Here is a 26,847-nt window from a genome sequence, read left to right as displayed (position 1 = left end):
ATTGGGGTATTAGGAGTGGGGCTATCCCAGCATGCGTAGTGATCTGAAAATCAGATCCATAGACTAGAGACTCCCTACTCCCATTTATAATGACTAAATCCCTAACAAATATTTTTTGTCCTGAACAGATTGACAGCCAAAAATTGAACTTCAGAGAACATGCTAAGGCTCGCGTAGACCATGGTGCTGAGATCATCACACAATCTCCGGGCAGATCCAGTGTGGCTTCACCCCGGCGACTCAGCAATGTCTCCTCATCTGGAAGCATCAACCTGCTTGAATCCCCCCAGCTTGCCACTTTGGCTGAAGATGTCACTGCTGCCCTTGCTAAGCAGGGCTTATGAATCTGTATCATTTAACACTGAATGAAGTAATGCTATTTAGTCATGAGTTCTTGGCAGGAGCGGGCTCAGAGCAGGTGTTATATTCAATCCTTACAAATTCTAAAATAAATCTTATCCCAAGATTGTGGTAACCAATTATGATAAAAATAATTCCCCAAATTTAAATATGTGCAGAAATTGACCTGATTTTCCTTTGCAGCAAGAAGACTCATTGGCTTTACATGAGTACAATTGCAACATATTCCATTGGATGATTCTTGTTGCTCTGCTCTGTCTTGCATGGAGTATTATGATAAAAATGCATTTTTACCTTTCATGTGCCTGAAGGCCATCCACTATTTTCTGAAGAGCCTCGTTAATATCCAAGCTGCTCATTTCACTGGTTTGTTTGTGGGCAACAAAGGTTGTCCTTTTGTAACTTATTACAGGTTAAATTAAACTGAGTCTGGTTACAAGATGAGAAGAACATATAAGAAAAAAACAAGTTTTAAAAAAGTGTTATTTTGTATAAATGGGAAGAAAGATTCAATTAAGTTATTAACATTTGGGGCCTGGATAATTAAATCAGTGTATAGGTGATTCTGATAAATTATTTAACTAATTAAAAAAGTAGTTGAAGAACACTTGAACTGTATTTTTGAGGAAGTGATATAAAAGAGCAGCTATTAGTCATGGAGCACTTCCACAACTATGGACTTGTGTCTGATTAGGATGTCAGTTAATTGGCTAGATTTGTGTCCACACTACAAGTTTCACATCCTTTCCATCTGTTTGATACAGTATTATAGATATACATATATATATACATATATATATTTCTCTGTGGCCATTTGTGATACTCCCTCATATACTTGAATATTATACTTTATTATTCACAGTATCTGTGTCTCTTGCACCCTTTGGTGTTGAAATTTTAGGTATGTGAAAGTAGATGTTAGCAGGGTTTTTTCCCTATTAAAAAAAAACACAAAACATTTAAAAAGAGAAAAACTGTTAGCATGAAATTGCTTTCTGTAACAATTAAAAGCCGTGCCCCTGTTATAGTGCCAGATACAAGTCTCTTCTGTAATGCTAGAATTTTTATTTTCCTTATCTGTTTCTCTTCACCAACATAGAGTTTTCTGGGAAGGTCTGGATATATGTAAAAGAATCAAAAAACTGTTGGTTTGAGATTCTGGAATTTTTTTAAATTAAGAAGTAATTTGGGTTTTACTCCTATAATTACGAGATGATGGCCTCTTTTATTTATTTACTTTTTTTTTCATTTGCTAAAGTTGAATCCAGGAAAGTGAATTTGAGAAATTCCTCTCCTCAGGATGTCATCTCCTTGCTAAATTAGATATACTATCAGAGGTGGCCACCCATTGAAATAGAACATTTGTCCACATACCAAAAAAGCAAAGATGCTTTCAATTAGAAGAATTTTTTTTAAGCGTACATAGAAGCAAAAAGTGGAGATCCAGTGTCCGATTTGATGGATATCCTTCAGGACTCTGTATAACACGGAATCAACTTTTAATTTAAAAATACTACAGCTTAGGATGATTTCTCAAGTAAGAGCTGTTCTAATGTTTTCTATAGTAAGCTTGTCTAGAAATCAGGAAAGAACTAATTCAAATCATAAATTTTTGATTTTTAAGCTCATTGACAAATATTTTCCATGGTCCATTTCTGAGCTGTCCCTAAATAGGGCCAGAGAGATTGATATGTTTATGGAATCTCTTTGCTATTTTAAGTGTTCTTAAGATCTCTCATTTTAGTGACTGAGCTAAAAGAGTGTGGAAGTTAGATAGTGAAGTTTGTTGTTTCTTTTGAACTAATTCAGTTCCAACACTTGAGAGTGATAGTAGAGGGAGAGAATGCGTGTGGACTTCAGCAACATTTTAGTGTGGATCATCTAACAAAAATCCAAAGGGTGAAGAGACAGAGAGCTACATGGATAGTGTAATGACCCATCAGATATAGTCATTAATGTGAATTCCCCAAGGGGAAAACCCTAGAAATAGAAAGAATCCCTCCTTCATTAGTTTTCAAAAGAGCTTTTATCCACTTCCAATCCTGTCTAACACTGTCTATCAGTCAGTTGTTTAATGCAAATGTTGTAAATTTAGAAACTGAGTGGGACAATGGGTTTCTAATTTCTGCCTTGTAATTGCTAAGCAGAGTTTGCTTAAACTAACCCTGGCATTTACACAGAAATATTTCCTGGTGTAGAGCATCAAAGTCCTTAATGTTGCACAAGCAGGAAAACCAGTAGTGTGGAACACCTTGCTCTGACTCTGTACCACCAAGTGCAAAAGAAGTTGCCAGTATTTTTCTTACACCTTTTGATAGTGTTAGCTAGCAACTAAGGTGCTGTGGAACATTCATTTGACAGAAATTGAATACCATCCGGTCAGGATAGCATTTAACCTGTGACCCAAGTATTTTTTAGATCTGCTTTTAAATTACAAACAAGCTCCGAAAACAAACAAAAACAACTCAGGATGGTAAAGTTTAGTTACCTACATATAAAAGTCCAGAGTTAGTTTAGTGGAAGACATTTGAGTCATTTCTCGTCCAGTGCTAGCATGTTTTTCAGAACAAGTAAATTGCCTTGCTCAGAAGGAATCATGATTCTTTGTAAAAACCAACAAAAAGAAACACATTTTGCTGACTCAAGGGAAACACACAGGTTAAGTTACAGGGCTCTAGAAGCCCCTTTAAAAAAGCCAAGCCTTTTCTTCACTCTCAAGAACACTTCAACATAAGCTTTGCAAACAAATACTAACAAGGAATACAGTGCATCTAGTGGTCTAGAAGTCAACTAAAAAAACTTCTGATTCTAGATCTTCTATATGCAGTTTTACTCTGGCTTTGGCTACTGAGAATCAGTCTCACTGTAACTTTAAGTAATCCAGATCCATGAAGAGTTATAAGGCCAATGTTCACAAAAGAACCAACTCTCTCTGGAATCATCTGCAACTGAGAAACATTTAAATTACAATGATCCAGATTCATGAAGAGTTTTAAAGGCCATGTTCACTTGAACCAACTCTCTCTGGATTCACCTGCAGTGTTAGCAGGATGATGGGCTCCAGCCCCATCCACAGCAAAATCCCTGTATAGGTGAGTTAGCAAGGATGTGAAAAGGACTGGACAGAAAAAAATTGAAGGAAGTTAGGAAAATGCAAAGGCAGTCAGTCTACAGATACCTATGATAGACTTTACATTTTTTTCCTACTAGGTACACAGGAAACGATATATTAAGAACCAAATAATATTACATTAGTATTAATGTAGTGATGTTCCTCATATTTTATTCCAACACCACTGAAAATATAAACTTTTTTTTTCTTTCATACCAGAAGAAAGAGAAAATGGAATAATTAGCCTTTAAGTGACAGAAAAAAAGAGTTTCTGCTTGAAAGTAGATTCATAATATTGGAGACAGATTCCATATATTCCTTCAAAACATGGATATTTCAACTTAATTCCATGTTTGTGTTTAAAATTATACAGACAGGATTCTAGCCTAGGTGAGTAAGGTGGAGCAATTCCCTCTACAACAAAGCTGCCTATTTTCAAACTCAAAAAAAAAAGCTTAATCATAACAATTCACTTCAACTTTAGCAAAGAGGAAAAAAAACCAAGCAAAAAATGCACACCCAGTGTGCCCGGATTCCAATTGTTAAAACATACCTTACAAATCTATGGGGTTTTTTTTTCTGAGAATTCTAGAGCCTGTTACCATAGAGAGGCATTTCTTCAGTGGCTGGTGGTAGTTAGTTCATGTTTTTTCAATCAGATTTGCAATTGTATTTGTTGCTGAATAGTGATTGTTTTGCAAAATAAAATTGCTTGTCATCTAACTACCTATCTCATGAGACTTCTTCTACCAACATTTGAGTGTATGTGTATGTGTGTTTATACTTATGTGTGTGCTTCATTTTACCCTTGTTCAAAGGACAAGAAGAGTATTAGGAGCAACAAGTTTATCTCATGTTCTTTGTTTCTGTTCTCCCCTCTTCCTCCCTTCCCCCCCCCCCCCCCGCTGGAGGTGCAGCCCACAACCCCACCCCCACCCCCTATGTAGCTGAACTACATTAAAATGTAATTAGGCAATGTTTAACTAAATAAATAAAAAATACAATACAACATAGATATTGTTAATTTGTGGTTTTCTAAGTCAATATGCTGCCCCAGAAACACATTTCTGTTTAAGTTTAATATGGTTGCTTTGGACCATACCCAAGCTCTTCCGGATCGCAGTAAATAAGCCCCAACAAGGATCTTCACCCTAACCCTCCCATTCCTGCTGACAGGATGTCTCAACAATCCATAGGATTGTCTCTACAGGACAAACTTCCTGCCTTTCTCTCATCCACCCAATAGTTTGTCCCTCAAGGCCTCATCTACCCTGGACCAAAGTTTCACTAACAGGCTATAACCTCCTAATGAATGGACTAATGCAAAAGGATAAAGGGCAGCAAGCTAAATAATGAATGCATTATAACCATGGTTCCCAGAGCCACAGCACTCGCTGTATAATACTTTCATTAATTCTGTAGTAGAATGTCAAAAGGCTATAGATTTAGAGTTGAAAGGAAATTTAGAAAGTTGATTCAAACTGTTCATTTTGTGTCCATGAAGAAATGAACACAGTGTCCCTTTTGACTTTCCAGGAGTCCCTAAACTAGTTTTCAGAACATCAAATCCCACCTTGAAGGCTGTAATCTAGGGCCTTGTTCAGTCATGCCCAACACCCATTTCTAAAACCATTTGAAGTTGTCCTAGCAAAGATGGTAGTTTGCTATTTCCTTCTCAAGACTTTACAGGTGAGGAAATTGAGACAAATAGGGTTAAGTGACTTGCCCAGAGTCACACAATTAAGAAATGTCTGAGACAAGATTTGACACCAATTCTTCATTATTGTAGAGCCAGCACTCTATCTACTGCACCATCGCAGAGGGAGAGAGTATGATATAGTGGGGAAAGAACCTGACTTGGAATCAGAAAAAGCCTGAATCCAAGGCTGTGTGAAGATGGACAAGATATTTAATTTCTCTCTCCATTTCCTCATCTGAAAAAAAAAAATCTAGATAATGCCCCTCAGAAGGTTGTTATAAAAATTAAATTTAAGCATAACCCTAAAGTACTTTGTCCATTTAGATGCCATTGTGTGGAAAGGATTACTAGGTGGTACAGTTGATAGAGTTCCAGGTCTAAAGTCAGGAACACCTGGCTTGAAATCCAGCCTCAGACACTTAGTGACTGTGTGATCCTGGGCAAGTCACTCAATTCCATTTGCTTCAGTTTCTTCATCTGTAAAGAGAAATGGCATAGTTTGCCAAGAAAACCCCCAAAAGGGTCAGGAGGAGTCAGACACAATTGAAATGAATGAAAAAACAATAAGAAGCATGAATAGAACATGGGCCTTAGAGTGAGGAGGTGTAGACATAAAAATGTATATCAGATTCTGGTTGTTCATCCTTGGGCAAGTAACTTGAAAGGCAAATGTCATCTTAACATAAGTTTTTATTTTTATATTTGTGGGATAGATATCTATATGATAGTTATCTACATGATACCTATAATAATAGCACCTCTTTACAGAATTATTGTGTCAACCAATGAATGAATGAATGAATGCATAAAGATAACAAACTTATATAATGTGTAAAGCACTATGTTGTATGCTTATCAAACAAATGTGAAAAGGAAGATGGTTGCTCTTCTTAAGCATTTACATTCTAATGGGATAAACAACACACATTTAGGAAGGGTGGTCACTTGGTAAATAGGATCACATAATAGACTGAAGTCCCTTTTACAATGATATCGTTGATTTGATCAATTCATGGTCCCCAGAACTATACCAAGACTGAACCCAACAGGCTGTGCTATGAAAAAGATAATCAGAGAAGGGAGGTAGGTAACACAGTAGATGGATGGCCAGCCCTGAGTCAGGAAGACTCATCTTTGAAAGAGTTGGGCAGCAAGTGAAAAGGAAAGAAGCTACTCTTATTATTTTTTTTTAATTTGTTATTTTTTATTTTTGCAAAGCTGATGTTAATGTATCTTTCTCGTATTACTTCCAAAACCATGGCTGCTTCTGACATTAACTCTGGTGATGAGAATTTTTTGAGTGTGAAGGAGCCAGTTTTGCACAAGTTCAAAGGACATGGTAACTTACTGCAATCAGCTGATCCCCAAAATCACTCAGGTTTTTTAGAATATATAAACTCAGTATGAAAAAATACAAAAACATGGAATATTGGGATTGTAACAATACTAGGATACAAAGGTTTTTATTATTTTATTATATGAATAGCAAGGTGTTAGCAAGGATTTTAACAATTAAGGAGGGGAAAGGGAATTTCCTTAGTAGAATTCACAATTAATCAGGAGGAAGAAGTCATTAAAAGGAAGGGAATAAGGTGGGAATACACCTTGGACTAACAGGTATAATCTATAGTGAAGACAAGAATTAGCTGTAACAAGGAGAAAGATACCATGAGGAGGCAATAATCCATGGCAGGCTAGCTCTAAAAAAGAAGTTAGGGAGAATGTGCAGTATGAGCAGATCTTTTATAGGGGAAATATAACTTTGACGTTTCAAATCATAACTTGATTTTCTAAATAGATAAATAAAGAAGAGGTTTCTAGATAGCTCCCCCCGGGATGAGACTTTTTATATTCAAAAGTCCCACTATTGCTATCCATCAATGATTATCCCATTCCATCTTCTCCCATTCTATCTTTTTTAACTAATGAGAAAGGCTTGCTTTGGCTCTCTGGATTTGCCCTACATTTGCTCCATTTAACCTAACTTCAATTTAAGGCTTTTTGGAAGATAGACACTAAGTTGAAAAGACTTGTGTGGGCTATCTATTCTCATGCTTCTTAATGTGTGAATAGTAACCCCATATGCAACCTCATAACTGAATGTGGAAGTTGTGAAATTATTATTTATTACCAGCAAATATTTGATTCATATAGTTATTGTATATATCTATATATGTGGGGTCACATAAAATTTCTTGGGCAAAAGGGGGTCATGAGTGGAAAAGTTTAGGAAGTCCTAATGTAGCCCAATCCCCTCATTTCACAGCTGGGGACACGGGAAGCCCAGAGAAATGCATTTAAAACAACTCAGTATTTTTAAGTGCCTACTATATACAGAACATGGCGCTACTTGGGATATGTCATTGAATTGTTTTTCAGTTTTGCCAGACTCTTCATGAAGTTATTTGGGGTTTTCTTGGCAAAAACACTGGAGTGATTTTCTCCAGCTTGTTTAATAAATGAGGAATTGAGGCTAACCAGAATAAGTGAATTGACCAGGGTAACACACCTAGTAAGTGTCTATGGGTGGAATGTGAACTCATAAAGATGAGTCTTCGTGTCTTCAGGGGCTATGCTCTATCCACTTCACCACCTAGCTACCTCTAGGGGAGGAGGACACAAAAATGGAAAACATCAAACAGAAATTTCTATATTTTATAAATAATGATTCTTATGTTGGATTTGTCATTAAGATAGTAAAAGAAAAAAAATATTACTTAAAGAAATTGGTCTCCAATATCTTAATTGCCAGCTGGGCTACAAAATTTTTTTTCTAGTTTTAGTCATTCAACCCTTCAGAAAGCTTATTAGCTTGGGAGGCATATGAGTTATATGAGTAGGAGATGGAAAGAGATATAGAGGAGAGATTCTATATTCCTACAAGAATGTATTTATAGTCATTTTCAATGGGAGATGATAAAGAGAGATGACAGATTTTGTTAAAAGAAAAAAGCATACACACATACATATATGTCTGTTTTATCAAAATAATGTATTTATATTATTATATGAAATATTACAATCTATTTACTCATCACCACTTGTATACATAATAGTAACTGAATCCCTTTTCCTAAATACAAAAAAAAACTCATTTACATAACAAGCTATTCTTAGAACCTTTGAAGTAGATATACTTCCCATTTTACAGATGAGGTAAATGGTGTCCAGAAAGGTCAAGCAGTTTTCATAATAAGTACCAGAGCTAGGACTCAAACACATGTTTTCTGACAAAAAGTCCAATATGCTATCCATTATGCCACACTATTCTTTAATGTTTTATATCTAAAAATCTCACTTGACTTTTAAAATTACAAAGGATGAAAGAAAGGACTATAAAAAATATCCAACTCAGAGGTAGTATGGTAAAGAATAAAGATCACTTATGTAAAGTCCCCTTACTTCGCCAAAATTCTTCATCTGTAAAATGTAAGGGTGATGATATCAGAATTCCCTTCTGGTTCTGACATTCTATGATCCTATGGTTTATTCATGGAGAAAAAGCCTCAAAAAGTGAAGCGCTGTTATACCTAGAAGGCATATTATAATTTGTTTGGTACATTCATTCACTTGTTTAAAATTAAAGAAAAAAGTATGTTATTTTTCTAGCTTAATTGAGGAAAGTCTTTGCTTGCATTAAAAAAAAAAAAAAAACCCTCAGGTTGAATATGCAACCATCTGCTTTGCTTAGTTTCTTCTCCTTCATGATCATTATGCCCCAGCCCATCTCTAAACCTCGGGATAAATTGATTTCCCAGACTCATCATCAGGGAGATTACTTCAGTTTGGAGTTCCTACTTTATCAGTACCCCAAGTCACTACTGCCTCTCTTATTGGAGGGCTGGAGAGTGAACCAAAAGAATACTCCCATAGCCTTCCTTTCTAGAGGAATCAAAATCCCAGCCATTTCTTCCTTTGCCACCAGCTGTTACCTTTTGCCCCCTTTTCAGGTTCCTTTTATATATTGTCTTCCTCTTTTAAATTGTAAACTCTCCAAAGGCAAAGACCAGTTTTCATTTTTTAATTTTGTATTCCCAATCCTTAGCACAGTGCCTGGCACATAGTAGGTTTTGATTACATCATATAGAACTTTCATCCAATGCTCTGTCCTCAACAGTACAGAAATGGGAAAAATACAGTACAATTTTTTTTCTTTCCTTGCTTTTCCTATATTTGTTTTTGTATTTTTCCCATTTGATTGGACATTTCACATACTCATTATCCTCACTGGACATAGAAACAGACTGCTTTATTATCATTCCATCTATTAAGAATGATCCCAGAAAATCTGGCCTCTACTATAATTACCCTCACTTCTCTCTCACCATAGAAAATAAGTAGAAATCAGGGTTACCAATATAATAGGTTGGTTATTCCTGTGAAATGTTTCAGATGATAGCTGTTTATAGTTAGTTGGTAGTTTTAAGAATGAAAACATTGAGAAAGAACATTTTGGGGTACTGTAATGGAAAAGTAGACTAAAGATGACATTGATTTTGTCTTTATATTGCCAGCACTTAGCAGTGTTTTGTTAGTATTTTATTCTTTATGGAAAGGAGGGCAGAATGGGGATTATAATTGATGATTTCATTGATACAGTTAAGCACTGGTAAGAAAACTCCCTTCAGAACTGGCCTACTCTACAATGCTTAGTCTTAGAGAGCTGGCTATGGCACTGAAAAGGTATATAACTTGTCCAAGGCCATTCAGACTGCATCTAATTGTAAGAAACTTAAACATTATTCTCTCTTGAATTCCAAGCTCAACTCTGTATAATGGTTGCGACTCACCTTTATATAGATAATAAGTGTTTAAGAAATTCTTGCTGAAATAAATGTGGAACTAAATTCTTGTTGAATTAAACAAAAGAGCATATCTTTTAAAATCCTAAGGCATGACAATGCAACTAGTTGGCTCAGTGGATAGAATGCTTGACCTAGAGTCAGGAAGTGAATTCAAATGTGGTCTCAAATACTTACTAGTTGTATGACCCCCATGCAAAATACATGCCTCAGTTTCCTCAATTAAAAAGGGGAGATAATAATGTCTTCCTCACATTTAAGGCTTTCTTTTGGAAAGACTTGGGTGGACTACCTCGTACCCAACTAGCTGTTGTAAGGATCAAATAACATGCTATTTATAAAGCATTTAGTCCAATGTGCATGTGCTATGTTAATGCTTATTCCCTTTCTTATTAATGATTATTCCCTTCCTTTATCCTTCCCCAAAAGATCGAGGGCCAAACCAGGGCTTTGAGATTTATTGCTTGTGTGAAAATGGGCAAATCACTTTCCCTCCCTGTTCCCATTTCCTCTTATATAAACTGAGAAGGTTGGAATAAATATTTCTAATGTCATTTCCAGCTCTGCAAATCCTATGATCTTATGCTATATCATAGATGTATGGGCTGCATTCCCTTTTCTACTGTAGCTATTTGAATGACTTGAGTCAGGCAATTCAGCTAAGTCATTTTCTCTGCAATAGCATCACTAGTTCTGAAATAGTAACTTGAAATTACTTCACTACTCTCTCAGTTTGGAGAAAAAGTTAACTTGGTGTTTCACTTTGTGCAATTGCTTTCACTTAAAGCCAACAATATTGGATTATTGGATCATTGGATTAAGTGTCAAAAGGGCACTTTTCTTAGATGTAGCAGTTTTGAGTTCATGAGGAAGTTTAGAGTTTTATTTATTTTATTAACCTATCTCAAATATTATATGATTTCTAATCCTTCATTTCAGATTTCTCCACATCTAGAAACCAGCACAGAAAGCAACTATGAGTACACAATTTCCTAGATTTTTTTTCCAATCCCATATTTCTTTACATGTATTATGCCTTAAACTTATCCAATCCATATCTGAACAAAAATCCCTCTCTGCAACATTCCCAAGAAGTTTACTTAATGACTCCAGTGAAAGAGAAGTTATTTCCTGTGGCAACCCACTGAATTTTTTATGTTGCTCTAATTGTTAAGGAAGCTTTTCTTTATATCAAGACATTTACCTTTTTGCAATGTTCAACCATTGCTCCTCTTTCTATTCTTTATTACCCAGTAGAACATAGGTAATCCCTGTACCACATCCTGTTATGTCCCTTTTTATTCCAGCTTGACCTTACAAACACTGCACCATCACTTCAAACTGTACATGTCCCAACAAAATTTATCTTTTTACATCTAAATTGACTCTTTTCTCAATCAAAGCACAGAATCTATGAATTGGGAGTGATCTCAGAGTCTATCTTATCCATGAACAAGAATTCCCACTTCCAGAAGTACCAAGAAGTGGTCCTCCAGATCAGCAACTCAAAAGCTTCAAATAGAGAGGAACCAGGATTATCCTAAATATTTAACAATTGGTTCTTCCAAAAAAATGAATCTATAACTTTTAAGTTTTAATTCATCACACACTTTTAAGTTTAACCCACATTATGAACATTTTCTTCATTACTGGCTTAAATCTAGAAAATCAATAAAACAATATATATTATAAATTTTCACTCTAAAATTTTAACAACTGATCCCCTCCAGCCATTTGAGTTGACTCCAACAAAATCCTAAAAGGATCCTACTAGCTCAAAGGATGGAATATTCTACTTTGAATAACTTTGTTAGGAAGTTTTTCATTTTATCTCTCCTGTTCCACCTACTTCTGCATGTTCTTTCTCAAAACAAAATAAATCTAATCCCTCTTCCACTGTTCTATTGTACTTACTCTTTTTTTTGATTTTGCCTTACATACACATTTCTCTTCTTTAAATTTAAAATTACATCAAAAATATTGGTTAACATTAGATATCTGCTTGAAGATCAGTAAAAGAATGCAAGAACAACCCAAGAAAATGAGAGAACAATCTGTTGATGATGATCTGCTAGATTTTCATATAAGAGTTACGCTCAGGCCTTGCATTTTAATTTATTTAAATCCTGTTTTTTAATAGTATTTTATTTTTCCCAATATATGCAAAGAGAGTTTTTAGCATTCACCTTCACAAAACCTCATGTTCTAAACTTTTCTCGCTTCTTTTCCTTCTCCCCCCTTCCAAGACAGAAAGCAATCTGATATAGGTAAAACATGTGCAATTCTCCTAAACATATTCATCATGCGGAGTAAGAAAAATCAAATCAAAAGAGAAAAAAATGCTAGAAAGAAAAATAAGCAAACAACAATAACAAAAAAGGTGAAAATACCTATGCTATTTGGCCCTGGCAAGTTACTTAACCCCATTTACCTCAGTTTCTTATCTATAAAATAAGTTGTAGAAGGAAAGAGCAAACCACTCCAGTATTTCTGCCAAAAAAAATAGAATTAATAACAACTGAAATGAATGAACACAAAGTCTGGATCCAAAATTGTTTATATTGTATATATAAAATATAGTTTCATACAGTCTTAGGAGTGTAAAAATAAAGCTTATGGTTAACTAAGTAGATGATGTCCTTTCCCTGCCTACCAGACTAAACATCAAGAGCCATTATGCTGACCTCATTATTGTGTACCTTTGAAACCTGGACGGTTTATCAATGTCATGCCAGAAAATTGAACCACTTCCACTTAAATTGTCTTAGGAAGATTCTGAAGATTACCTGGCAAGAAAAGGCTCTAGATACCGAGGTCCTTTCTCAAACTGAACTGCCTGCAAAGAGTAAAATTCCCATGGACTGGTCACAACCTGAATACCAAATTCATATTTACCTAAAAGACTATTTAAGACAGACCTCACACAAGACAAGTGTTCACATGGTAGTCAAAAGAAGTATACAAGAACACTCTCAAGATCTCTGTGAAGAATTTTCATACTGATTGTGCATCACAAGAGATACTGGCATAAGACTGACCAGGATGGCATGTTTTGTATCAAAAAAAAAAATGTTGTACTCCTTAAGCAAAGTGGAATCATAGTACTACAAAGGAAACTTGAGTTGAATCAATCTAGAGGCTTCCCTATCTCAAATGTTCTAACAGACCACTTGTGCCAACTTGTAGTAGAGCTTTCCGAACTCATAGACTGATCAGGCAGAGCCAAACACACCATAACTTGACCCCAATAACATCATTATATCATTGATCCTCTTCCAAAATGAAGGACAAACATCCCTCCCAACACTTACTGTCTACTCTGCCCCTAAACACATATATAATCCATTCTTCATATAGTTGTCAAAATAATTTAATACATAGATGAAATTGTTATTGTTCTATTCAAAAATTTTCAGTGGTTCCCTATTACCTTCTAAATAAAGTAAATAAAGTTCAAAGTGTTTTTCCTCGCATTCTCACATCTATAAGATGACTACAACTAATTTATCTCATATTTCTCCTCTTTAGGTATACTATTCTCCAGTCAAACTGAATTACTCCCTGTTCCTTACATTTTCAAACTTATGGACATTTACTTATGCTGTTCCCTATAACTGGATTGTGCTTTATCTTCCACATCTGAATCTTGAATCTATCTTTTAAAACTAAAAAGATTGGACTCATGATTTAATTGTTGTAAGGAACTCACTCCTGGTTAGGAAATGCCTGTTACTGATGTAGATCGGCATCTTTTCTTAGGAACTGTGAACTCAATGATTGCAAATCTAAATAGGAGATTTAGGAGATGATCTTTTGAACTCCAATTGTGAGAAGGAAATTCCTGTGAGGAAATAAAGTCGTATTTAAGATAGAGAGAGATGTAAGAAGGCAAATGACATACCTAGGGTTATAAAACCAGTATTTTCAAAGTAGGATTTGAATCCTGGTCTTTCTGATCTTGGGGCCAGTTTTCTATTCACATCATGATTCCTGTTTTATCTATTTAAAAAATATATTTCCATTTTTTTATTTTTCCCAGTTACATACAGAACAACATTTGGGGGGAGTTATACATGTAAATTAATTTTTAAACATATTTTCATATAAAGCATGTTCAAAGAAAAAAATCACAACAAAAAGGAAAAACCCAAGAAAACAAACAATTTTTAAAAGTGAATATGGCATGTGTTGATTTACATTCAGTCTTCCTGGTCCTTTCCCTAGAGCTGAATGGCATTTTTCATCCAAAGTTTATTGGGATTGTTTTTGGATCACTAAATTATTGAGAAGAACCAAATCTATCAGAATTGATCATCACACAATCTTGTTGCTGTGCACAGTGTTTTCCTTATTCTCCTTGTTTTATTCAGCATCAGTTCATGTAAATATTTCCAGATCTTTTTTTAAACTAGACTATTCATCATTACTTTTTATATAACAATAGTATTCCATTACTCTCATATACTATAACTTATTCAACTATTCCCTGATTGATGGCATCATGCCTATTTTTAAAATCCAACTCAAATGCTACATCCTCCATGGAGTTTTTCCTGATCCCCTAACAAAAATGGTTCTCTCCTTTCTAAAATCAATATCATTATCATCATCATTATCTTCACTAGAATTTATATAGCATTTTAAAATTTGTAAAACACTTTACAATTATCTCATTTCACTCTCGCAACCACCTTGGGAGATAGGTGTTTGTAGTGTTCACTGGTTTGGTTTTCCTGGAGTCTCTGGAGGTCTTGGGGCAGCCTTCTTTTCAGTTCAGTAATCATCACAAGTGTAGTAAGGAGTTAAAGTCCGAATTCTTTATTATCTCCTTTAAAGTCTTGACTCCTTGCCTGGGGCTTCGGCTAGCTTTCTTGGAGGCCTTCAGGAGTCTTGGTTTTAGTGGAGAAACAAAGGAGAAGAGCCTGCCACCACAGTGGTGTGAAATGGAGTGAATGAACCTCTCTGAGTCCAAGGGTTTGTGCTTCAGCCTCCAGCCATCACAAAGGTGGACTATGGAATGAATCTGTCTCAGTCTTTGCTGGCTGTTATATATTTCATTATCATAGGTGTGAATCTTGTGGAACAATATTAAGTACTAAGTACATGTACTAAACTAGAAAACTATTAAGCACCATGCTAAACTAGATAACCATTGTCTTTATCAGTTCCACTGACTTAACTAACACCTTGTAAGAATCCTTGTTTCAGAGTTCTAGCCCATAACATCTCCCTCTTTCTTTTGTTTTAGAACATAAGGTGGTCACACTCTCCCTGACTTCTCAAGGAGGTAAGAACCCCCCAAAAGGAGGTAATGACACCTTCCCTGACTCCTCAAAAAAGGGGTGAAAACACCAAAAAAGGAAGTGATTATGCCCTCCCTGACTTCTCAGGAAGGGAGATGAAAATCAAAGGAAAATGGGGAATCAAACCAGATTAGCAGGTTTCTGAAGGGTCTCACTAAAAACAGGTATACACGAATCCATCAACATGGGAGGTATTACACATAATTACCTAAATTACTTAAGTACATAGTAACACAGGCTAGTAGCAATGTAACAAATAACATGATTCAACATGAGGAATTATACATGTCTATAAGTCCTAGAAATAGTCCAAAACCAATCTATTATAATGATTCCTGCAAATTTTGATTTGCAAAATTTACATCAGTCTTATCAACAATTTTTCATCTTAGGGAATCCAATGATTTCTGCTGGTTTTGAAGTTCTGCAACAGTCTTATTAACAATTTTTTATCTCAGAAAATCCAATCATTCCTGCTGGTTTTGAAGTTCATAACAGTCTCATTATCAGCCATGCTCTTTCAGTGTCAGATGATTTTTAGGCCTTCTTTGTTTTGAGGTTTTTCTCTTTTTCTGTCTCTCTCCAGGTGCTCATTGGCAATCATCTGATGCCTTCTCCATCTGTAGGAATACAAGCAAATCCTTTCTCCCACGCAGTTAACCTATCTAGTCCCTTCTATTTACCACTTTCTAAATCTCTCCTCATCACCTGTCAATTACATTAGAGCTGATTTATTGGAGCTGCTCACACTGGACACTGCTCTTCTGTTGGGTTAAAAGGCCTATATTCTCCCCAATTGTAATCCCTTTCTCCCATCTGATTACTTTTTGGCTCATTGATCATGTAATCCCTTCTATCAGATTGATTCTCTGCTGATTTATCATATTAGAGTCCTGAACTTCTAAAAATTCAGAGTTCTGGCCCATAACAGGTGCTATAATTGAAAGATGAGGAAATTGAAGTAGATGAAGGATAATGATTTGTCCACAGCTAATAAATATCAAAAGTTGCATTTGACCTTCAGATTTCCTGACTCCTAACATTCTGGTCACTGAACAGGACTGGTCTGTTTAGATCTCTTTTTTATTTTATTCTACTTTTTGTCATGCTTATTTGTATATACCATATTTCTACACACCTTCCCCCCACTAAACAGTTGGTTCTTTTAGCAAGCACTTTTCATTTTTATATCCCCAACACATTGAACAAGACTTTGAATATAAATTTTTGTTGGATTGAATTGTACATTTATCTGTCTTGTAAACATATCATGCATGCATATTTCTGATTAACTTCAGGAATCCTTATGATTTACGTTGAAACCTAGAAACTTTCAGGGGAAAAAAATAATGAAAACTATGGGACTTGAGTTAAGGGACTAGACAATATTATAGTACATGGCTGATTTCTCCTAAGGTTTTTCAGCAAACTCTAAATGCTGTCTTCCCTTAAATGATTTTTACTTCAGACTTTTCAAGTCTGACCAAGTATTATATAAAACATATTTCCTATAATAATTTAAAAACAGGAGATCAGTGGTGTGGACACTCACTATATTAAAAGATATCAAAACTTCACCTCCTCCATCTTTTAGACTTTTGAATTGCTATAGTTGGAAAAATTAATTATTTAGAGACCAAATACTAGTTCTCTTATAATGAGTTTCTTTGAATATAGGTATGCCAGTTTTTGGACAATAAGACCACTTTTTTGGCTTTACTCAAAAACTTTTTGTGCTTGCTGAAACAGGCTATTGGTAAAATCTTTGGAATATGACATTAGCAATTACACCTATACACACACACATACACACACACACACACACACACACACACACAAACACATACACACACCCGTACACACTCACTCACAAATAGTATAAAAGAGATGTGAATTACAATAAATTATAGGATCCTTTAGCTTAGTAAATTACCATTCTCTTCCTGAGAAGTAACAAAAGCAAATCACCAAAGATGTAAGGTTATTAGAAGAGTATATATAATTGCAAAACAAAGGAGTAATTTTTTAACCAGATTTAAGCCCCACCCCACCCCATCAATGTGAAGTTCTCTATCTCAGCAGAATTTTTTCTGAACACTTCTAGAGCAACAGTCTTTCCACTCAATTTAAAACAAAACAAAACAAAACAAAGCCCATGTTTTTTAAGAGACCTATCCTTTCTATATCAGAAACAGAAATATTTTCCAAAGTGATCTATTTGTTCGGTGTATTTTTAAAAAATGAAAAAAAATGGCTTTACTATGACCATATTGTGATAAATAGTGCAATACTTTTTTTCTACCAAGACATTATTAAAATAAGGCAGTCACTGTTTTTAAACAAGTCCTATTTGAAATAAAATCATCATCTAAATGCTTATGGTATTTTCACTTGTGTAACAGCTAATGCCAATGATGATGCTTGGCTATTTCTGGGTGTCTTGCCATGACAAAAGTTGGAACCATGGAAACCACATATCACGTGGCAAGTATTTTTCTGAATATCTAAGCTATAATACTATCAGAAAAGCAATGAATCTCTCCCCCACTTTGAAAAAATTCCTTTTAACTGAGGATTTTTATTTCCCCAAAGTTAAACATCATTCTTAGGCAAGTCGAACCCTATTCATGGCCTTTAATGCAATGTTTTTTTTTTTTTTTTTTACCTCTGTTGCTGTGTGTGCTTTTTTTAAATGGGAGTGGGAGATGACAAATTTAATAATAGTCCTTCGAAAGATAACTAGAATGGAAATAATAAATTGCTCCTTTTCTGTTACACTGCCTTATTGAAAACTCAAAACAAAACCCATTTCTATTCATGTAAGTTAGCAAGTAAAGACTCTGTGGTTTCATGGATAGAGGAAATTCCTGGTGTGAAAACTCCATCCATCAATGAAAATGCCAATCAAAAAATCATCTATAATTCATTAGAGAAAAGATTAAAGGGATTTGTTCAATTGTAGTATGCTTTCTAGAGCTTCCAGTGTAATGCCCGAGAAACTGAGACAAGATAGAGATTAGAGAGTTTTTAATATTTTATTAATTGGAGAGTATAATTGACTGACAGGACTCTAGTCTCAAAGTATCCAGTGATGAATGGGAGAATCCCAATTCTTTTTATACCTTTTTAGACAAAGAAGGGGAAAGAAGTGGGAAACTTCTTTACAGACCCATTTGGTTCTGTCAGGATGGGGGGAGGCTATAAATTCTTACTAAAAGCCAGAGTCAGGATGTCTAAATAAACAGAAGTAAAGATGTCAATGAGGTATTGGGATAGTCTTATCTTTTGGAATATTTTAGAGGGGTAGTACCATAAATTCTTGAAGGCAGAAGGAGTTAAGAGCCAAGAAGTCCGATCTCCCCCTCTTCTTGAATCTCACATTGACAATTTATAACCTTAGAGCAAATGGTCCTCAGTCTTAATGGACCAGAGAGGGAGTTTACAACTAAGGGGAATGAGGCAGAACGGTTAAGGAAACTGAGATAGAACAATTCAAGGAAACTCAGTCAGGACAATAAGGGAAACTATTGCAGGGAAACTGAGGTAGAACAGTTCAAAGAGACTGTGGCATAACACCAAGTTGGGGTGACAAACCGTACTATTGCGCTCTAAAGCCCTAACACTGGGGTGATTAAAATATCCTGCTTTCTAGAGTCCCCAACCATTATCTCATCAATCACACTGAGTAAGTGATTAACTATAAGCACTCTGCAATTGATATGTATCCTTGTTTTAAATATACCGTTTCCAGAGTTCTCCCACTATCTACAATCCTCTACATTGAACTTCACATAGTAAGTGTGGAAAACAGCATTTGAACCCAGGTCTTTCTAACTCTAGGTCTACCACTCAAATAGAAATGAGGTCACTAAATCATATATAATGATCCTTGTGGTTTGCATATCAACTAAATTTAAAATGCAATGCTATATATGTTTTATTAAATTTGTATTTACTTTAAATATGTTAAATATTACATTTTAATCAGACTAAAGCCACACTGAGGACTGTTAGCCTATGGGCTATGTCTTTCACGCCTTTTTATTTTATTTTATTTCATTTTTGCTGAGGCAATTGGGGTTAAGTGACTTTCCCAGGATCCCACAGACAGGAAGATTTCATACCTTTTTAACAGGTTGTATCTAATTATAAACAAACAGGTATAAGAGATGAAATGAATTATTTAGGCACTGAGTTCAGCATTTTCAAAAGTCTGTATTACAAACATACAAAGATTAATGCCAGAAGTCTGTAAGGTCTCTAGGATATGGCTAAGGAATATGCAAGTCATCATTGCAGCTCTTTAATAGTTTACAAGTTGTAGGAATTAGATAATAGCTAATATTTTTATAACAGTTCACCATTTACAAAGCAATTCTCATATCTGATCTAATTTGAACCTTGTATAGCACTGTTGGGTAGAGCTACGAGCTAATTTATCCATTACAAAGAGTAATTTGAATGATGATGAAGATACTCCAATTTCTATACACTTTGACCTAGATATCCCACTGCTACATACATACCACAATGATATCAATTATCCTCATTTTACAAAAGAAAGAACTGAGGATAACAGAGGTTACATGATTTGCCCATAGTCAAATAATTGGTAAGTGTGTAAGAGAGAACATGAACTCAGATCTTTCTGACTACAGATCAAATGCATTATGAACTTTGCCACCTATTTGCCTAAAAAAAAGCTTCCATTTTAAAAATACTTTTATGAAATGCCTTTGCAGGGGTGGCATGTTGGTAGTGGACAGTGACTCTTTAAGGAGTCCAAAAATTGTTTTCAAATCCTTCTACTGACCCTCGTCACCTCCGTAAACATAGGAAGGTCCTTTACCGCTTATATGTTTCAAACTATTTTCTAAGGGACTTATCCATCTACTAAGAATCAATAGAAAGAGTTTTCATGTGGTGAAGGTTCTCACCTTTTTTGTGTCCTATCTTCCTTTTGGACCTATGTATTCCTTCTCAGAATAATTTTTGTTTTCCTGAGGCAATTGGGGTTAAGTGACTTGCCCAGGGTCCCACAGCTAGGAAGTGTTAAGTGTCTGAGATCAGATTTGAACTCAGGTCCTCCTGACTTCAGGGCTAGTACTCTACTGCATCAACTAGCTTCCTCCTCAGAATAATATTCTTAAATGTATAAAAATGAAATTCATTGGATTGCAAAGGAAATAAATTATATTAAAATACAGTTATCAAAAGAACTCAATAAATTTATAGAATTTAAGTTATAAATCACTACCATATGAGAAGTTCTCTATCATAAAAACATCACAAATCCCTATAAGTTTGTGTTTAATTATTACCTAATTATTTTTTCTGACCTCACCACTGAATTTTCTCAAATATTATAAATAATCACTGTTTTAAAATTTTAAATTTATTGGTATCTTTTAAAAACATGAACATTTCCCAATATGCACCTCTATCCACCTACTCTAAGAGAACCATTCCTTACAAAAACTAATATAGAAGAGGAAAAATAATTCAGTAAAATAAATCAATGTATGAAGCAAGTTTGGCGTCATATGTAATATTCCTTACCCATAGCCTCCAGTTCTGCAAAGAAAGAAGGAAGATAAATTCTTATACATCTTTTGGGGAGTCAAACTTGGTCAATACAGCTAGATCCTGATTAATGTGATAAATGACTCTCATGAAGTGTTTAGATGTATTTGAAATTAAACTATTCTGTAAAGGGCTGAAACTCTAAGTAGGTACACTGGAATCAGACAACTGAGTACTTAAGGCTAATTACTCATTGGACAATACTCTATTAGCATATGCTTGGAAAATAGGCCATCCCACTATTCTGTGCTGGCTCAATCTTTTTGTATATAGAGAGAATTGTAGGAGGGATTAGGGGGTGGAGTAAGGCAAGCCAGAGTCACTTTTGTGGTGGATGAGGAGAAGGGAGGTAGTGGAAAGCTTGTGTCCATTCTCTTTACTTCCCTCCCCTAAAGACCAAGAATAAAGACCAAGGACTTTTCCTTATCCTGACTCTGGCTGATTCTAAGGCATCCGGAGTGCTAACCCGGCCTTCACACTACTCAAAGTTAAAATTACATAAAATATTGTCATTGGTTCTAGGCCAGTGGAATTTGCAAAGTAAGTTGGAATAATAGGATTGCTTCAATGGATTCATTAGTCAAACGAATGAGGACCTAACATTACAATTTTCTAGCATTTATTTTTATTTTTTTTAATTGATAGTGGGCTGTGTATTTTGATTGTTTTAGTCATTCTGCTTATTTTTCTTTATATCAACTTATATGTCTTTCCATGTTTATTGATATTCTCTGTAGTCATTGTTTCTTAAGAGCAGAGTAATATTTTATTAGGCATTTTTTAATCTATGGGCATCTACTTTATTTCCAGTTTTTTGCTACTACAAAAATGCTTCTAAAATATTTTCGTGCATTATAGATTTCATTGTGATTTGTACCTAGGAGTGGAATATCTAGATCAAAGGGTATGAAATTTTAATTAATTTCTTAGCATAATTTTTTTTCATAATGGATAGATCAATTCATACCTTTAACAATAGTATATTAACGTGCCTGTCTTTTCCAGATCCCCTCCAACACTGACTATTCTTATTTTTGTCTGTTTTCTGGATGTGAGGCAAAATGATAGGTATTTCAATATAAATATTTCTTATTAATGTTTTGGAGAAAGGTTTATCTACTTGTTAAAAATCTATAATTCTTTTGATAACTGATTGTCATAGCCTTTGACCACTTTGTCAATGGTGAGAAGTAATCCAGGGATGAAGTGAGTTTCCAAGATGAAAGGACTTATATGTCATGATAGAAGAACTCTTGTGGAGAATCAAAAGTATAATCTGAAGAGGAATGAATAGATATGGAACACTGCCCTATATGTACATCTTATTTTATTACACTACTCTTTAGAGTAATTCACAGATGTTGTGTTTTGTACACAACTGAAGGTTTGCAGCAACCCTGCATTAAGCAAATTTATCAACATCATTTTTAATGGCATGTGCTCACATTGCGCCTCTATATCTCATTTTAGTTATTCTCACAGTATTTTAAACTTTTTCATCATTATATCTGTAATGGTGATGTGTGATCTGTGATCGGTGATCCTTGATGTTACTATTGTAATATTGTTACTATTTTGTTAGTTACTTTGATGTTACACTGTAATTGTTTTGGGACACCATAAGTCATGCCCATATAACAGCAAACTTAAGTGATAAGTGCCAATTATGGTCTGATTGACTTGCTTTTTCTCCTTCTATTTCTTGGGTCTCCCTGAGACATAACAATATTGAAATCAAGCCAATTAATAACACTACAATGTTCAACTTTCTCTGAATCCTTAATATTCTTTTCTTATGTCACTGAAATATTTAATTATATTCATCTGTCATTTATTCAATCACTCTGCAATTAACTGACATTTTTCTATTTTTTTTCACCACACAATTACTGTATGAATAGTTGTTCATATATGAAAACTTACCTTTTGTTATTAACCTCTTTGAGGAACATGTCCAGAAATTGTACAAATTGTTCAAATTGATATGTACAATTTAGAAATTTTTCTAGTATAATTAAAAATGGTTTCAAGAACGATTAGATGAATTTACAATTTCACCCATAATTAGTATAAATTTCTTTCTATAGCCCCTTCAATATTTGCCACTTTGCTGAGGTAAAAAATCATAAGATAAAAACTCATAGTTGTTATAATTTGATATTATGTCATTATTTCATATTATCATTGAAAATTTGCATTTTCTTCTTTTTAAAAGGCATTTTTAGATACGTTAGCCTCTTAATCTTTTGGAGAAAGATTTGTTTTTACATAGGATGAAAGCAAATCTATGATTTAATTGATACAGGAAATCTCTAATGAGTAAACTCCCTTTATCACCTTTTTGGTTATTTACAATCTTTTTCTTAATAGTATTCAATACTATTACTAATAGTAATCAAGAAAATTTTTAGCTTTTGTTTTTCAAAGCTTTTTATTTTCAAAACATATGGAACCTTGTATTCCAATTTTTCCCTCCCTTCCCCCTCTCCTAGATGGCAAGTCATCCAAAATATGTTAAACATGTACAATTCTTCTATACATATTTCCACAATTATCATGCTGCACAAGAAAAATCAGATCAAAAAGAGAAAAAAATGAGAAAGAAAACAAAATGCAAACAAACAACAACTAAAAAAGTGAAAATACTATGTTGTGATCTATACTCAGTCCCCACAGTCCTCTCTCTAGGTACAGATGGCCCTCTCCAACTCATGACCATTGGAACTGGTCTGAATCATCTCATTTGGTATTCTTTTTACAAAATTTTAAGTTCCAAATGTTTCTTCTTCCCTCCTTCTCCAACTATCTTCTAAAATTGACAAGGAACTTGACAAGTTCCTTGACAAGTTATACATATGTTATCATATAAAACATATTTCTGTATTAGGCACAGTTGTAAAAGAAGAAATAAATCAAAGAAAAATGAAAAAGAATAGAAAAATCAATAATAGATCAAATAAGTCAAAAATAAAAAAAAAGAAAGAAAAACAAAAGCAATAAAATGAATTTGTAAGTGAAAAAATATGCTGCAATCTGCATTGGGAGTCCATCAGTTCTTTATCTGAATATGGATAGTATGTTCCTTCCTTTATACTTATCTTTAATCAATGTATTGTTGTGAAGAGCTGAATCATTTATAGTTGATCATCACACAATGTTGCTGATACTGTGTACAATGTTTTCCTGATTCTTCTCATTTCACTTTGTGTCTGTTCCTACAAGTCTTTCTGTTTTTCCTGAAATCTGCTGTTTCATCATTTCTTATTACACAATAGTATTCCATTACATTCATGTATCTCAGTTTGTTCAACCATTCCTCAACTGATGGGCATCCCTTTAATTTCCAATATTCTGTCATCATGAAAAGATTTACCATGCTTAAGTTCACTGGATAAGTGATTCTTGGTTGTAGTCCTAGCTCCTTTGCCTTCTGGAATATCATGTTCCATGACTTCCAATATTTTAATGTTGGATCTGTTAAGTCCTGTTAGCTCCTTGATATCTAAATTATTTCCTTCTGGCCATTTGCAGTATTTTTTCCTTGTATTTAGTACTTAGAACTTCTGGAATTTGGCTATAATATTCCTTGGAGTTTTTATTTGGTGATCTCTTTCCTGAAATAGTCAGAAGAATCTTTCAAGGGCTATTTGGCTCTCTCATTCTAGTATACTGGGGCAGTTTTCCTTAATAATTTCCTGAAAGATGCCTTTCAAGTCCTCCTTTTGATCATGGCTTTCAGATAGTTAAATGATTCTGGTATTATCTCTCCTGTATCTATTGGCTAGATCAGTTTTTTTTCCATGAGATATTTTATATTTTCTTCTGTTTTTCTTTTTTTTTTTTTTCAGTTTGATTGATTCTTTATGTCTCAGAGTCCTTAGCTTCCATTTGCCCAATTCTAATTTTTAATGTATGGCTTTTCTCAATCAGCTTTTGCATTTTCTTTTCCACTTAAACAATTATACTTTTTAAGTAGTTGTTTTCTTTTTCCAAGGTGTTGATTCTTTTTTTCATAATTATCTTGCATCACTCTCATTACTCTTTTCAATTTTTCCCCTACTTCTCATATGATTTTTAAGTCCCTTTATGAGCTCTTTTGTTGAAACCATTTTCCATTTTTCTTTGGGGTTTTGCTTATAGGTATTTTTGAAGTTGTTCTTCTTATTGTGCAACTTGATCTTCCCTGTCACTATAGTAACTCTCTTTGGTCAGATTCTTTTTATTATTGTTTTTGCTCATCTCATTTTTTTTCTTTTGAATTTGACCTTTGCTCCTGATGTGGAAAGAGCATTCTCTCAGCCTTCTTGTGCCAAGAGCTACATGGGTATTTATCTGATACTACACTGATGTTTCCTTGAAACCCACAGGGGACTTACATGTCTGCTGCTGTGTAGGGGATGATTTGTCCTACTGGAAGTCACTGCGATGTTGCAATTCACCTGCTGCTGAGCCATGGACCTAATATTGGTATCTCGGGTGAGCCGAGGTGAATGTGTTCCTGCATTTTCTTGGTGCTACCTACAATGAAGTTGCTGACCACTGTCTCTTTACCCAAGAATACACTAAAGCATTTGGTGGTTTTCAGAACTAGAATTTTCCGGTCCCCTCATTATGCTAAGGCATGTGGGTGGTTCTGGTGTTAGCATTTGCTTGCTCCACTGCACTGGAGATCAAGATTTACCACTGGCTGGGTGAGGTAGGGCTTGCTAAGATGCTAAAATGCTAAGATGCTAAGAAGCTAAGATGCTTCCTATCCTGGAGTACTCTCCCTGCTTTTTCCAAGTGAGAAAACTTTTCCTATTAATCTTCCAAGTTTCTTGGTCTCAAAAATTATTTCATACCAGCTTTTTGCTGGTTTAGCTGTTTCAGCTAGGTTCAATTTTGTGGTTATTTAGAGGGGAATATGAAATAGTAATGGAGATTTGCTGATTATTCCATGATCTTGGCTCTTGGAAAACAGAAATTTATGATCTTAATGATAAGCCTTAAAAACTGAGAAATTCACTGACATATCGGGGTCATAGACAGTCTGTATCAAAGATAGGGCTCTAATTGACTTTCAAATCACTACACTACTTTTTCCCTTTAAATAGAAGATATTATATATTCCAAACAATTCTCTATTTCATGAATGTGAGACTTTTATCAGAAACATTAAATTAACTTTAGAAAGATCAGCTGTTGGCATAAATGTCTTTCAAAATATTTCAGGAGATAAAAATTCTTCAAAGTTAAACACTGACAAGATTGAGGGAGAAGTAGGGTTCCTCATATCAAAAACAATTAACCTGGAAAAACGGTCAAGGAGACATAACAATAATAGGATTGCCTGAAATCTATGACCAAAAAAAGAACCTTAAACTTAAGAAACTTCAACTTAAAAGTTTAACTTGAAGTTTAAAAATAATTGAAGAAAAAGTACAGACATATTAAAACAAGAGAAAAAATATGAAAATAAAAAATCCATAAAAGTCAGTACCAAAATCCAAAAATTCCAAAACTAAGTACAAAAAAGCATTACAAGCAGATGAAAGGAAGAATTCAAATATCAAGTACACAAAATCAAGATCACATAACATTTATCAGTTATTACAGTAAAGAAGGTGAGAACATGAAATGAGATATTCCAAAAAATAAAAAAACAGAAGTCAATAACAAAAAATAGCATACCCAACAAAACTGAATATATCAAGAGGATAGAATTGGCCTTCAATAAAATAAAAAATTTTCAAATATTCTTGATTTTTAAGAAACAACTAAAAATGAATTTTAAATTGTAAATATGGAAGTACAGAGGCAAATAGAAAGATAAATATGATGAATAATCAGAAAGAACATTAAAATGATGAACTGTTTTATAATTTAATGGGGAATGAGTGTTAAAAGGATTTTTTTCTTTAAAGAAGACTTTTGTCACAAGAAGTTATTAAGTCATTTGTTTTGTTAACTTTTTAGGATGTTATAAGAAGAAAGAAAGTAGAAGACAAA

General features: G+C 34.4%; 1 protein-coding gene across 37 annotated transcripts in view; it reads left to right on the top strand.

Annotated features, from left to right (window-relative positions):
* Positions 1-4,195, top strand: part of MAP2 (microtubule associated protein 2) — a 356,866-nt gene extending 352,671 nt beyond the window's left edge. For all 37 annotated transcript variants that reach the window (XM_031958144.1, XM_031958143.1, XM_031958170.1 and 34 more), the window contains one exon: positions 129-4,195. In XM_031958144.1, coding sequence (XP_031814004.1) covers positions 129-344 — 216 coding nt within the window. In that variant the 3' untranslated portion in view covers positions 345-4,195. The remainder of the gene's footprint in view (positions 1-128) is intronic.
* Positions 4,196-26,847: the final 22,652 nt, after the last annotated feature.

The sequence above is a fragment of the Sarcophilus harrisii genome, chromosome 3, assembly GCF_902635505.1.
Source record: "Sarcophilus harrisii chromosome 3, mSarHar1.11, whole genome shotgun sequence".
In the NCBI taxonomy this organism is placed as follows: Eukaryota; Metazoa; Chordata; class Mammalia; order Dasyuromorphia; family Dasyuridae; genus Sarcophilus; species Sarcophilus harrisii.
Note: the sequence above shows the minus strand (reverse complement) of the source record. Positions and strands in the feature narration are given on the sequence as shown.